Consider the following 14,484-nt stretch of genomic DNA (forward strand, 5'->3'; position numbering starts at 1 on the left):
AAATAATATTTTTACCTTGGTACTTTTATGAGATTTTTCTAGAAACCTAGTGGTTGCTTTTCTAGATCCCCCTAGCACCAAGGACTTAGTCAATGTGGCAACCTAAATCAGAAAAACAGTTATACTGCAACAGTTCCTCAACCCACTGAGCAATATTTGAGCGAGATGTCTTTCAGATCACGATCAATCCCACAGGACATTACAGTGATAGTCAGTAAAACCCCAAAACCTCTCGTATTAAAGAGCACACTGGAGAAAACTGGAACAAAAGGGGTAAATATGCAATATTTATTTAAAATCATAAGTCTAGTGCACATGATATGAGTAACCACATAAAAACACAATAAAGACACATAAAATGGCAGCAGCAACATTCACCAAAAGCGTAATTAAGATGAATCACTAACATGGTTGCGGTGGTAAATCCGCGAACAAAGGCTAAATGCATCCCGTCACAATATCATTCAATTGGGACTTGAGGTATGATTCTGAATGGCCTGTTCCAAAGTGACCTGGCAGGAAGATTCCTCTATACCCTTCCCTCTGTTCTCAACCTTTATAACTTAATCTAATTGTCGTTAGAAAGTCTTGGCAAAAACAATAGAAAGTGGCCTGATTCCCTTTCAATTATTTGCCTACTACTAGATTGTGGTGTTTAAAATAATGAGAGAGACATGGAGTTGTCAACCATCTAGAAATTCTGAAAAGCAATAACCGGCTAATGTAAAAATAAAGCAGTCTGCATTTGAAATATATACTGCAAATATATTCACACAAGCTTGAATTTCCGATGATAGAACACAATAGTAACAATTAAATGTCTGTCATATTAATCACACACGTTCAGCATCATCATAAGTATACACTTTTTAATTGATTGGCTGTCACGTGTAACACAAGCAGGGAAATACACAGAATAGAAAGACATAATATTCAGAACGAATCTTTTAAAAAAAAATACATCATCACCTGTTGATGAGAGGTAACCAATTGCACCTGTAGCCCAGTCCACATACTTTCAATCATTGTCTGTACCATTGGGCGGCAAAAAAACCAACGCATCTTTGAATGTGTGTCCATAAGCTCTGAGCCGGTAAACCCCATACATCATGACCTGCATGTGTTCGGGTGACATTGCTGTAAAGGAGACTGCTGTATCAGAGCAGCATCCGTCCCACAACTGCTGCGGGTGACTCTTCATTTCATCGCTGATAAGAGTTTCAATAGATTGTGCGTTGAAGACCTCTTGATTTTCGGAGTCTTCTCCATTCTCTGCATGTATTCCACAATACCTCAGACAGACTGCCAGCTGTTCATCTGCAGACATAGTCCATATCATTCCTGCCTCTTCGGGGCACTTCTTTGAGTCATTGAGAACCAGGTAAAGGCGTCTTAACGACTCTACACTCAAGACAATACCTCCATTCATATCCACGTACTCAAGTTCTCCAGATTTAATAGTATGGCCTACATAGAAAGTTTGTGCTGGATCTTTTGTTACCAAAAAATACTTCAAATTTTCTACAACAGCAAAGGTTTTGGGGAGCACCATAAAAAACCAGTTGTAGCTATCTTTGTAATTTTCATATGCATATTGATAAGCTTTCCTCATCATTTTCCACATGTCGTCGGTTTCCAGGGAGATAGATTTGAACACCTTTGCATTTTCAGAACTAAAGAAGTCTGCCTTGTCGCAGTGTTTGCTCCAGGTTTCCTTCACCGCTGCCCAATAAGTGATATCTCTTGGCTTGACCATGATAAGGCAGTACACGCGAATGCTGCGGCTCAGTTCAAGGCGTTCAGGTAGCAACAGCTTTGACACTTCTTCCGCTTGTGGTGCTTTGATGTGACGGTGTTCACGGTGCTTTTTGGTGTCATGACTTGTATTCATCTGCTCAAGCATAGTCACCACTATGCAGAAGATACTCCCAAGCATGAGGCCATTCACAAAAGATCTACTTTCAGGAGTCATCTTTGTCTGAAATAAGGGGTAGGGATAAATGTTAGCACATAGATCAATGAACTACACCAGTTTCTCTGTAAACACAAGCCTGTGTAAAGCACAAATCGCTACGAGGGATATAGGACCCTTATATCTTGCATGCCCTTCGAATATTAATTACTTTTAATAATTGCCTGCCCACCACATTAATAAAGGGATACCGTGGGAGTGGATGAGCTATTTTTAGTTACATATAGCTTCCCCCCAGACTCTATAATATACAAAGCGCTCCCTGGGATACGGTTGAACCACCTGACTTTTAGGGCTCAGGGTGAACCCAATGATGAAGCATGCCATAACTAGAGTGGGTGTAGATTGGATATAAAAAAGGCTTAATTTTCTTTTTATCATCGTGCAGAGGTGGTGTTTATTCGACAAGCGTACTTTAACTGTTCTAGGCAGAGGGATAGCCTTTTGTTTTTGTAAAAGATGTACTTTGTAGGCCTCAGCCCGCCCATGGGCTTCCCATTTGCTGACTCCTTTGTTGCTCTCATATTCTTTCTATTTGTCATGGCATGAGTCATACCTCTTCCTGTGTTTAGCCCCCTTTGAGTATGGACCAAATACTACTTTCAATCCACAGCTCTTATTTCAGCATCTGTTTTGCAGACTACTTTTTTCTTTGATAAAGGGAAGTTAACATGAGCACTTGTGTTTTCACTCGCTCAGAGCTTTGTTTCTGTAAACAGGCCTGTAAATCTTGTTCTTATCTAGTCACATTTGCTGTGCATTCAAATACATAGGTCAAATGTCAGGCGCTCCCTACCAAGGATCCCTGGTTACTTTTCTTTCTGTGACTTCAAAGTGAGCGGATTTGCGGCCCAAGGACATTGTTTTGTTTTATTTGTCTTGCTTATTCCTCATTTGTAGGCGGTCCTGCCCTCTTTCACCAATTTTACTTATGCAGTTACATAAACTTAAATGCTCTTCTGAAAGACTGGTACTGCCGTATAACCAGGCTTTAAAAATGAAACCGGGGTCCTGTAGATGAACCTGTTAGACACTCATTTGAGATTTGATTTTCTCATACGCTTAAATGCTTTAATGACTTACGGTAACTGTTGCATACAAAGTTTTTGAATGCAGACTCACTGGTCTTGTTTCCATGAGTTTTTATAGGCTTAAACTGAAACCTTGGTTCAGTGAATTATGGACACAGTATATACTTATTAAAGACTCCTCACCTTTCAGTTTTCCTTAACCGAATGTGGGCACCCACATTTAGCTATCCTTTAGTTTCAAGTGCCGCTAATGTTTTCTATATTTTGGAAATATGTTGACGGACTAGCAAATATTGGCTTGATCCAGATGCTCGTTTCCCTCAAATGTTTTGCTTTTAGTTACACATACCTCTTAAGTCCTCAAGTGTTGGAAATGAAACCGTCTGACCAACATTGGCTAAATCCAGCCGCTCACTTCCCCCAATTCTTAAACCATCTAAGAAGCCCAAATGACTGATACTGGCATACTTTGCCTGTGAAACACACATCTCAGAATGACTGATACCATTTATTCAGGAAACTGAATAATAATTCATACAGACAACCAATGTTTGACATTGGACACAGTTTGATCCTTACCCCACATACATGTTTACGTTTGACATGATACCTTTAAGGGCTTTCCATTTTGTTTTTTATATCTATGTGCAACGCTTGTGTTTTCACGAGCTCTGTTTCTGTAAACAGGCCTGTAAATCTTGTTCTTATCTTATCACATAAGTTTATATATGCTTAAACTGAAACCTGTAGTATGTTTAGAAAGGGTCAGGGTAGTACCTGTAATTCTACAATCGCATTAATGATTCACCGCAAATTAAATGTTTTCATAATTCATCATCACATCTGGTTTATTTTCACAACATAAATGAAAAAGGGAAGAAAATCATAGTTATTCACTGCTTTTATAAATCAAAGCATCCATATAACTCCATGTATTTGTTCATGAAAAACATTTGGTTCTCAAAGTAGCACATTCATTAATAACTTTTGTGAATCAAAGTATTAATGTAGCTTTATGAAACTACTTGATGCATATTATATCACATTCAATTTCAAAGTGCTCTCAGTGAGGATAGAGAAAGGAAGGTTTTGGGTTAGATGGGGTGATTGGGTTGGTGGGGGACTGGGTAAAGGCGGTGTGACATGAACACAATTAAATTTATATACAGTTAGACCTTTACAGCCTATATTGGTCCGTAGTTCCCTATACTCATAGCACATAGGTCCCGGTGAGTCAATTTATTTCGGTCCTATGGTGTGAGGATGTGAGGTAGTCTAGTAGTTTAGGCTGTAAAGGTCTAACTGTATATACTTTTAATTGTGTTCATGTAACACCACCTTTACCCAGTCCCCCACCAACCCAATCACCCCCATCAACCCAATCACCCCCATCAACCCAATCACCCCCATCTCACCCAAAACCTTCCTTTCTCTATCCTCATTGAGAGCACTTTATGCTATTGAATGTGATATAATATGCATCAAGTAGTTTCATAAAACTACATTAATACTTTGATTCACAAAAGTTATCAATGAATGTTCTACTTTGAGAACCAAATGTTTTCCATGAACAGATACATGGAGTTATATGGATGCTTTGATTTATAAAAGCAGTGAATAACTATGATTTTTTCCCTTTTTCATTTATGTTGTGAAAATAAACCAGATGTGATGATGCATTATGAAAACATTTAATTTGTGGTGGATCATTAATGCGATTGTAGAATTACAGGTACTACCCTGACCCTTTCTAAACGTACTATTGTTATGACCCAGGTCAGGTAGTTTTTCTGGGTATACCCTGTTAAAACTCAACATAAACTGAAACCTGGGTCCTTTGAAAAATGGACACCGTATATAGTTATTATAGACTGCCTACCTTTCAGTTTCCCTTAACCGAATGTGGGCACTGCACTTAGCAGTGCTTTAGCTTCACGTGCCGCTAAAGTTCTCTATATTTTGGAAATATATTCACGGACTGACTGACTGACATTGGCTCGAGTTGTGTTGCTTGAACCTCCCCAGTGCTGTCTTGCTTGTCCCACCCCTGCAGCAATGCAAACAAGCACTAGGACACAGCCTGCCCTAGCCACGTCACAGTTCTTTTTTTCAAGGACTTTGTCATGCTGCTATACAACATGTCTAAAACACACTGGCAATACCAATTACTCTGGCATTGCTGAGACCTATTGGCTTTGTCCATGCTTGTTCTAATGCGCTTTGGTCACTGGCTTTCCCCAGTGTTTCACATGGCGATTTCAGCTAATTCCAGGATCCGAAATCTCAGTGTGAAACCCCACAAATTATAATCCTGATAGACCCAGTATCTCCTTTTACTGGCTGTCTCACAATTAACATGCAGTAATTATAGCCTATTGCTGTTTTTTTTGTTTGTATATCCCCAGATTTCTGTCTTTGAGCCTGCACTTTCTAGCGGGTATAAATACTTGTTTTTCCCTGCATGTATATGGTTGTGAATGAAAGGTTCAGATTTTAATCTTGATGTTTATTCTAAACCTGTACAATTTATATAGAAAACAAACAGTAGCCTAATCCAATGTTTGCAAACAAGGAACAACTTATGAAGCACTATACAAGCACAACATTTTGAGTACCTGCAAAGTGGCCCCATGTCTTATGTGACGACATCAGCCAGTCCTGGCATTATAGTCCGCCACAAGGATATTGTCATTTTTCACCTTGTGTGTATGGACTCAACAATCTGGGCGAATAAAGTGCTAGGACCTCTGTGCTTTAGTCTAGGACTTAGGGGCGGCTCATTCGTAATGGCGGAGGAGCACCCCCTGCAAAAAGAGGAAAAATAAAATAATGAAAGTATTTTATTACCATTTTATTTTTGCCTGTCTGACAGTTGATGACGCGAGTCTTCAGCAGGGCGGGGCCAGGCAATCCTGTGTGACAGGCATGGCAGGGGGAGGAGTGGTGGGCACTTTTAAATGCGCGTCTTTTTGGCCGGCCGTTTTAGGCTGGCTGAACAGACATGTGCACTTGGGTTTCTCTAACCCAGCTGTGCTGCACAGCCAAGTTAGAGAAACACCAAAGGCTCCCAGGCACTGTCTGAGCAGCAAACGAAGCCGCTTAGACCAATCCCAGCGCTTCTCTCTTGCTGGGAAATGTATTACCAGCATGAGAGAAGCACTGGAATTGGCATCTGAGAGCCTGCACTGTGTGTGCAGCCAGAGTCTAGGATCGGACGAGAGGAGCAAGGCAGCAGCTATCGGAGCTGCAGGTAAGTGTATTTTAATAATTTTAAGGATGTTTAGTTTTGATTGTTTTCCTCCCGTACGACACACCACGAAGCAATGATAGCAGCTGCCACTGCTATAACTAGCTGAATGTGTCCCACCCACAGGGATGCAACTTGACTCAAACTTTGAGAGTAGTGTAGGGGGAGGGGGGGGGGGGGGTAACACGGCAAGCAGGGGTGAAGGATACATCCTCGGAGCCGAGTCAAAATTGTAGTGTGGGAGAATCTCTTAGCTGATCGTGTGACATGCATAACACAGAGGGTCATTCTCTCGACTACACCATATTTGGTGAATAGAGGATTTTAAAGCACAGCTGGCCAGTAAAGTAGTTCTCAGCAAGGCCGGATGTAAGTCACATTTGGTTTGATTTGCAGTGTGTGCACCTGGTATTATCCTGTTATTATCCATGATAACCCTACATCACACATGGGGTTTACAGGGGGGTGGAATGTTTTAGCTCTGGCTTGCATTTAGTAACCCTGATACCGCATTTACAACTTCTTTTCTCATGGCTCTTGAAGGAAAAGTGGCAGGATCATAAATTAATACTCTTTCCTTTCACCTGGCCAGTTGACAGCAAATAATCGGTGGCTGGAGAGCTTAGCGTGGGACAGAGGGTGAACTTATAATGCCACTGGCAGTCAAAGAGGTGTGATGTCCTTTCAGCTGTTTCTGGGTTTTTTAGGTCTCGGCCTATTTCCGTTCCGCAGGAATGGAATAGGACGAGTCTATAGCAGTGAAACCAAGAGTTAAACCAAGAGCCCAAAAAAGAGGATTTCCACGAGTGCATGTGCTCTCGTGCACGAGCTTGCCCGAGCCTTCTGCCTGCCTCCTGCCTTGAAGGCAATCTGCTTCTCCGCCCCCTGCTGTTCCCTCCCACTCGCTCGCACATCAAAGGCTGCTCACTCAAACACCATATGCCTTCTCCCCACCCCCGCCCCCACCAGACTTCATTGGAATGTGCTACGTGCATTCTCCCCTCCCTTTCAGCCCTTTTAGCCTCTTTCCCAGCACCCAGCCGGACCCTCCTTTCGTCTATCTCGTTATCTTCTCAGCCACCCATAAACTGCAATGCCTTCCAGGGATATTTTTTGGAGAAAGTAAGATCTATTATCCAGGACATAAAAAGTGGCATGGCAAAGGGGATGGCCTTGCCCAAAGTCCCTCATAAACCAGTTGACTGCTCCATCGCACGGTTTCCAGAGATTGATACACTGAGCCTGGAACAATTGATGGGTAAAATCAAATCTGGATCTCCAGCAGACCCGTGTCCTCCCAGGGTCTTTCAGGTAGCTCGCCCCTTATTGGAGGAACGTATCATCGCCCTTCTTAATAGATCTTTGGAGACGGGGTATATACCAGCTGAGCTTAAGGAAGCACGGGTGAGACCCCTACTGAAGAAACCTGGCGCAGACCCCGCTGTGCTGAAGAACTATAGGCCTATTTCTCAACTGCCATTTCTTTCAAAAATACTGGAACAACATATATTAAAATCCTTGTCCAGGTATTTGGAGGGTCACCACCTGCTTCATGAACGACAGGCAGGGTTTCGAGCCCATCACAGCACCGAGTTGGTGATGCTCTCGGTGCTGGATGAATTGAGAGGCTTAGCTGACGGTAAGAAACCGAGCGCCCTGATTTTATTAGACCTTTCAGCGGCGTTCGATACCGTCAGCCATGCCCTGCTCCTGGAGAGACTGAGTGACTTCGGGATTAAAGGCCTGGCGCTCAGGTGGTTGCAATCCTTCCTTTTAGGAAGGGCCCAAAGGATACAACTTGGGGATGAAATCTCTGAGGTGGGGACTCTAGAATGTGGGGTGCCTCAGGGCTTGGCCCTGTCCCCACTGCTATTCAATCTCTACCTGCAACCCCTGATTGCTTCCCTGGCATGCATGGGCTGTACAGTATTTAATTATGCGGACGACACACAGCTGTTGCTGAGTGTCGATAACACCAACGCCGCACAACTCCACGCCCAGAACATCTTGAGGTACACTGTTCAATGGATGACGGAAAATCTTTTGAAAATTAACCCAGATAAGACCGAGGTACTGGTGATTCCATCTGCCACCTCACCATGGTGTGACCTCTATTGGCCTGCGGAGTTAGGTCCGTCTCCAAAACCCAGCCTGAATGTAAAGAGCCTGGGGATCAAGCTGGACTGTGATCTATCTATGGTTAGTCAGATCTCTTCCGTGGTGGGAAGCTGCACTAACATCATTCGACAACTACGGAAGCTAGCCCCCGTTCTCTCCCAATCGATGATGCGCTCCATCGTTGCGGCCACGGTGATCTCGAGGCTGGATTACGGGAATGCCCTCTATCTTGGCCTGCCGAAAACTTTAACAAACAGGCTACAGGTCGTCATGAATGATGCTGCACGTCATCTTCAGGCTACCAAGACGATCGAAAGCATCCCCACTGTTAAAGAGCCTGCACTGGCTCCCTATCAAAGAGCGTGTGGAATTTAAGAACCTGTGCACAGCTCATAAGGCAATATATGGTCTGGCACCTGCCTACATTAAAGATCGTCTGGTGGTGTACAGCCCAATGAGAACTCTTAGATCTTCAGACTCTGTTACTGGTCTGTCCTCGGTACAGACTTGTGACCAAGGGAGGGAGAGCCTTCTCTGTGCTAGTTCCTCAGTTATGGAACACACTACCTGAGACGCTGCGCAGGGAAGGGAATCTCCTACGGTTTAGAAAGGTGCTAAAAACACTGCTGTTTAGAAGATCTATGAGTGCGATATAGGATAGCGGACGCCTTTTTATGATTACCAAGTTGTTGTTTTACCATCGATTTCCGAGCGCCTAGAGACCTGCAGGTGAATAGGCGCGATACAAATCACAAATAACAATAACAATAACAATAACTCTCGCCTCATTTTTTTCTTTATTTTCTCTCCCGGCCTTGTAAATATGCCCCCTCCCCATGCACTAAATGGCACTTTTCTTTTGATCCACATACTTGAGTCACTTACGTCCTAGTGAGCTGTTGCCCTGGAGCTGCTGTTACTCGGGTCCCGCCTAGTCCCGTTGCTAGGGAGCAAGTTGAAAAGTGTGCCAGAGCGTCGCTCACTCACCAGTGTCACTAGTTTCAGAAGCCACGGGGCTATCTGCGTGGCCCGCGGAACGCAAGTCCGTTCCTCTTTCAGCTCCGAACTTGTGTTTTGTCAGGTGCTTCGAAGGTGCCTTTAATATTGATGAATGAGGAGGAACCACATTATAAGAAAGGCCCCGTTTGTACTTAACGTCCAGACGTTCAGAGATTTACTAATCTTTCTTGGCGCATGCTTTTCTTCTTTCACTGGGTTTCCAAGCGGAGTGCGGTATTTCCAGGGTTGGGTTTCAGAGCAGGGGCACCCTTTCAGGAAGAACCGCGTGTTGTGTCTGAGGCAGAAATATCAGCAGAATGAGGCGCGCGGGAGTCGGCGACGCGGGAGCTCTGTGGAACACATTTAGGAGGCATAGCAGATGTAAGTTTTTTTTACGTGGTTAGATATCGTAAGTGGCCTATCTTTTACATGCCATCCAGGTATTTGTCATCGGGCCGATTTAAAAAGGATTTCATGAGGTGTAAGGGGCGTACTCCGTACTGGCGTAGTCAGCAAAGTGCGGGTGCAACGAATTCTGAGGGGTTCCTTTCACCCCAATTATTGCTGTTTTTTCTTACAAGCCGGGGAATGCACGCCCCATTGTCCTTCCTTGCTTGCTTTAGAGTCCTTGTTACCCTTGCTATACCACTGATATACCCTTGAAAAAAGTTGCAGGTTACACGTGTGCAATTTATGTTGAAACCCAGAAATTGGTGTCATCCCATGAGATTTCTGTTTCTATAGTCTTCATTCATGCATAGTCTAGACATTAGTAGTTTTCGACTTACCTTTGACATCTAGTGCGTCATTAGGCATGTCAATGATCTGGTGGTGGTAATTCCACACACCCGATGTTATTGATTCCAACATAGTCCGGGCTAGGCACACACCCTTGCTCAGTGCCAGGATACCCTCTCAGGGGATAGTGCGCTTTACAAATACACAAAGCATGACCTCACACTTACCATGCAACTCTTAATGAACCTTAAACCTGTAGGAGTTGCCTTGAACAATTAAAATTGTAAGATTAAAGTACCTAGAAATAAAACATGTCCAATAATACTGTAAGGGACTTCTGGAATGTTCCTGGTTCTAAACACATATCAAGGACAACAAATATGCGTAACATATGTAAAGTATTGTGCTGTGTCCAGATAATCTGTCGGTTTAGGGAGACATAACTGGGAGCAGACAAGCAAGCAAAGAGGCCGTAGGAAAAAAACACTGAAAAAGTAGATGGGCCCTCCTGCAAAGGTAAAGAACAAGAAAAACTAGAAATTACTGCTTTATATGTTACTGTAAAGACCCATCTTGAAATGTGATCAGCCACTGACCTTATGTAGCAAGAAACTAAAAAGATCATGAATACGCCAGCCACATGCACAGTGGTTGTTGTTTGGACAGAAAATATGAGGCTCTGGATGATGCTAACAGTTGTGTCATTGGGAAACTCATAGGAGATTCAGTGGTGGTGATGGCAACCTACAGATGGGCTCAAAATCCCATGTCACCACGCACCACTCTTCCTGACCAAGAAGACAGTAGGATGGACACATTTAGAAACTGTTTATAAATTGGTATGGTAATGAGCATCTGACCTCCTAAAATCCTTTGCATCTTATAACATTGCGAAGTACCTGTAGTATAGGCGGCAAGGTTTTAGTTTAATAGAATTGGATGGTAGTCGATAAAGAACTTGCAGCATAATGGTGTGAGCCACTGTGTCGCCTGGAGGCCTCTATTTCTTATCAGCAACTACAAGTACTGTCTGTGATATTATCCCAGATCATCACGGTAATGTTCTGCATGTCTGTGGCTATATGTTTTGTTTGTTTTGTTATTGTTGTAGTATTACCCATTGTTAGACTTTTTCTGATGAAGAATTTGTCCAAAGGTAACCAATTTCATGAGTTCAGTGTATTCTAGGAAAAATAGAATCATACCTGTATCTTTTGGGGTTAGGCTTCCCAAGTTGATGTGCTCTCTGCAGTTTGAACTCAATGACATCTGGTATATTGCATGTTTGGTGAGATTAGTTTTGAGTATTTAAGAGACACAGATCTTCTGCCTCCTAGAAAACTGTTCAAATAATGTTTCAACAGGTCCTTTTTAGGTCTCGCGACTTATCAATGCGCAAGCGCATTGAGGGAGTGAGAATTCAAGTGCTCGAAATCCTCGTGAAACCAAGGGCTTCTTGCGCTGCGGTTTTCATTAAGTTCACGTGAATCACGTGACAGCAAGCTCCTTCGTGCACGAGCTTGCCTGAGCCTTCTGCCTATCAGCCTGCCAGTTCTCCTCCCCTAATTATTCACTTCACTTGTGACTCCCCACATCAAAGCCTCAGCCTCCCTCCCTTGCCATTTGCTTCCTAACCAGCCTGCCTCGCATAATTGCATCAGACCCGACACTTCAAAGGAATGCGCCTCCGAGAGCCACTTTCACGGCCGTGCATTTCTCTTCCCCCCTCCCCACAGCAATGCCAGGAGCTTGTTTTTAAATGCTTCAATACTAAATACTTATAAGGTCCCACAAGCGAGACCTATTGGCAATGCCAATGCTTGTTTTCATGCCTTCTCATTGCATTTTTTAGATTACTGTTACAAAATAAGTCTTGTATACCAAGGCCTGTACAAAACCCTCACGCAAAAGACCACTCTTGGGTCTGACTTGTTTTGGAAGATGATGGTACTGAATCTCACTTTGCATACCAAGAGAGATCGTTGATAAGGCATACACTCAAGCACTTATTTCTCAAACCTTCTGTATTGACACAGGGTTATTTTTCTGGCTAATTATTCCACAATTCTGACATGACTTGCGTCAACACCTGTTAAGGAATTAACACGTTTCCTATTTCTATAAGTACACACCACCCAAGCTGCTTTTAATCCGGAATAAACTTAAAATCTGTAGTGTGAGCAAAAGGCCACTGATCTGTTTACACTTTGTTGCAAGCACATAATTTAAGATGTTTTCAATGTATGGTAATGTGTAGACATATTCTCGCATATTCTTGGTAAATTAAGGACGTGTAATGAATACGTCATCTTAGATAAAGGACCTCCTTAACTCTCTCTACTCCCCTCTCTCTCTACACCCCTCTCTCTCTACACCCCTCTCTCTACACCCCTCTCTCTACATCCCTCTCTCTCTACATCCCTCTCTCTCTACATCCCTCTCTCTCTACACCCCTCTCTCTCTACACCCCTCTCTCTACACCCCTCTCTCTCTACACCCCTCTCTCTACACCCCTCTCTCTACACCCCTCTCTCTACACCCCTCTCTCTACACCCCTCTCTCTCTACACCCCTCTCTCTCTACACCCTCTCTACACCCCCTCTCTCCACACCCCTCTCGCTCTACACCCCTCTCGCTCTACACCCCTCTCGCTCTACACCCCTCTCGCTCTACACCCCTCTCGCCCTACACCCCTCTCGCCCTACACCCCTCTCGCCCTACACCCCTCTCGCCCTACACCCCTCTCGCTCTACACCCCTCTCGCTCTACATCCCTCTCTCTACACCCCTCTCTCTCTCCACCCCCCTTCTCTACACCCCCTCTCTCTACACCCCCTCTCTCTACACCCCCTCTCTCTACACCCCCTCTCTCTACACCCCCTCTCTACACCCCCTCTCTCTCTACACCCCCTCTCTCTACACCCCTCTCTACACCCCTCTCTCTACACCCCTCTCTCTACACCCCTCTTTCTACACACCCTCTTTCTACACACCCTCTTTCTACACCCCTCTCTCTCTACACCCCCTCTCTCTCCACACCCCCTCTCTCCACACCCCTCTCTCCACACCCCTCTCTCCACACCCCTCTCTCTCCACACCCCTCTCTCTCTACAACCCTCTCTCTACACCCCCCTCTCTACACCCCCCTCTCTACACCCCCCTCTCTACACCCCTCTCTACACCCCTCTCTACACCCCTCTCTACACCCCTCTCTACACCCCTCTCTCTACACCCCTCTCTCTACACCCCTCTCTACACCCCTCTCTCTACACCTCTCTCTCTCCACACCCCTCTCTCTCTCTACAACCCTCTCTACAACCCTCTCTACACCCCTCTCTCTCTACACCCCTCTCTCTCTACACCCCTCTCTCTCTACACCCCTCTCTCTCTACACCCCTCTCTCTCTACACCCCTCTCTCTCTACACCCCTCTCTCTCTACACCCCTCTCTCTACACCCCTCTCTCTCTACACCCCTCTCTCTACACCCCTCTCTACACCTCCCTCTCTACACCCCTCTCTCTACACCCCTCTCTCTACACCCCTCTCTCTACACCCCTCTCTCTACACCCCTCTCTCTACACCCCTCTCTACACCCCTCTCTCTCTCTACGCCCCTCTCTCTACACCCCTCTCTCTACACCCCTCTATCTACACCTCTCTCTCTACAGCCCTCTCTCTACACCCCTCTCTACACCCCTCTCTCCATTCCCCTCTCTCTCTACACATCTCTCTATACCTCTCTACACCCCTCTCTCTACACCCCTCTCTACACCCCTCTCTACACCCCTCTCTCTACACCCCTCTCTCTACACCCCTCTCTCTACAACCCTCTCTCTACACCCCTCTCTCTACACCTCTCTACACCTCTCTCTCTCCACACCCCTCTTTCTACAAACCTCTCTACACACCCCCCAATCTACACCCCTCTCTCTCTACACCCCTCTCTCTCTACACCCCTCTCTCTACACCCCTCTCTACACCCCCCAATCTACACCCCTCTCTCTCTACACCCCTCTCTCTACACCCCTCCCTCTACACCCCCTACACCCCTCTCTCTCTACACCCCTCTCTCTACACCCCTCTCTACACCCTTCCCTACATCCCTCTCTACCTCTCTCCACACCCCTCTCGCTCTACACCCCTCTCTCTCTACACCCCTCTCTCTCTCTACACCCCTCTCTCTACACCCCCTCTCTCTACACCCCCCTCTCTCTACACCCCCTCTCTCTACACCCCCCCCTCTGTACACCCCCCTCTCTATACCCCCCTCTCTATACCCCTCTCTCTACACCCCTCTCTACACCCTCTCTCTCTCTACACCTCTCTCTACACCCCTCTCATCCACACCCCTCTCGCTCTACAACCCCTCTCCGCTCTACA

General features: G+C 45.1%; 1 protein-coding gene across 2 annotated transcripts in view; it reads right to left on the bottom strand.

Annotated features, from left to right (window-relative positions):
• Window positions 1-267: 267 nt before the first annotated feature.
• LOC144829521 (C1GALT1-specific chaperone 1-like) overlaps window positions 268-14,484 on the bottom strand; it is a 134,483-nt gene continuing 120,266 nt past the window's right edge. For both annotated transcript variants that reach the window (XM_078688738.1, XM_078688739.1), the window contains one exon: window positions 268-1,978. In XM_078688738.1, the coding sequence (XP_078544864.1) occupies window positions 1,019-1,972 (954 nt within the window). In that variant the 5' untranslated portion in view covers window positions 1,973-1,978 and the 3' untranslated portion in view covers window positions 268-1,018. The remainder of the gene's footprint in view (window positions 1,979-14,484) is intronic.

The sequence above is a fragment of the Lissotriton helveticus genome, chromosome 4_1, assembly GCF_964261635.1.
Source record: "Lissotriton helveticus chromosome 4_1, aLisHel1.1, whole genome shotgun sequence".
In the NCBI taxonomy this organism is placed as follows: domain Eukaryota; kingdom Metazoa; phylum Chordata; class Amphibia; order Caudata; family Salamandridae; genus Lissotriton; species Lissotriton helveticus.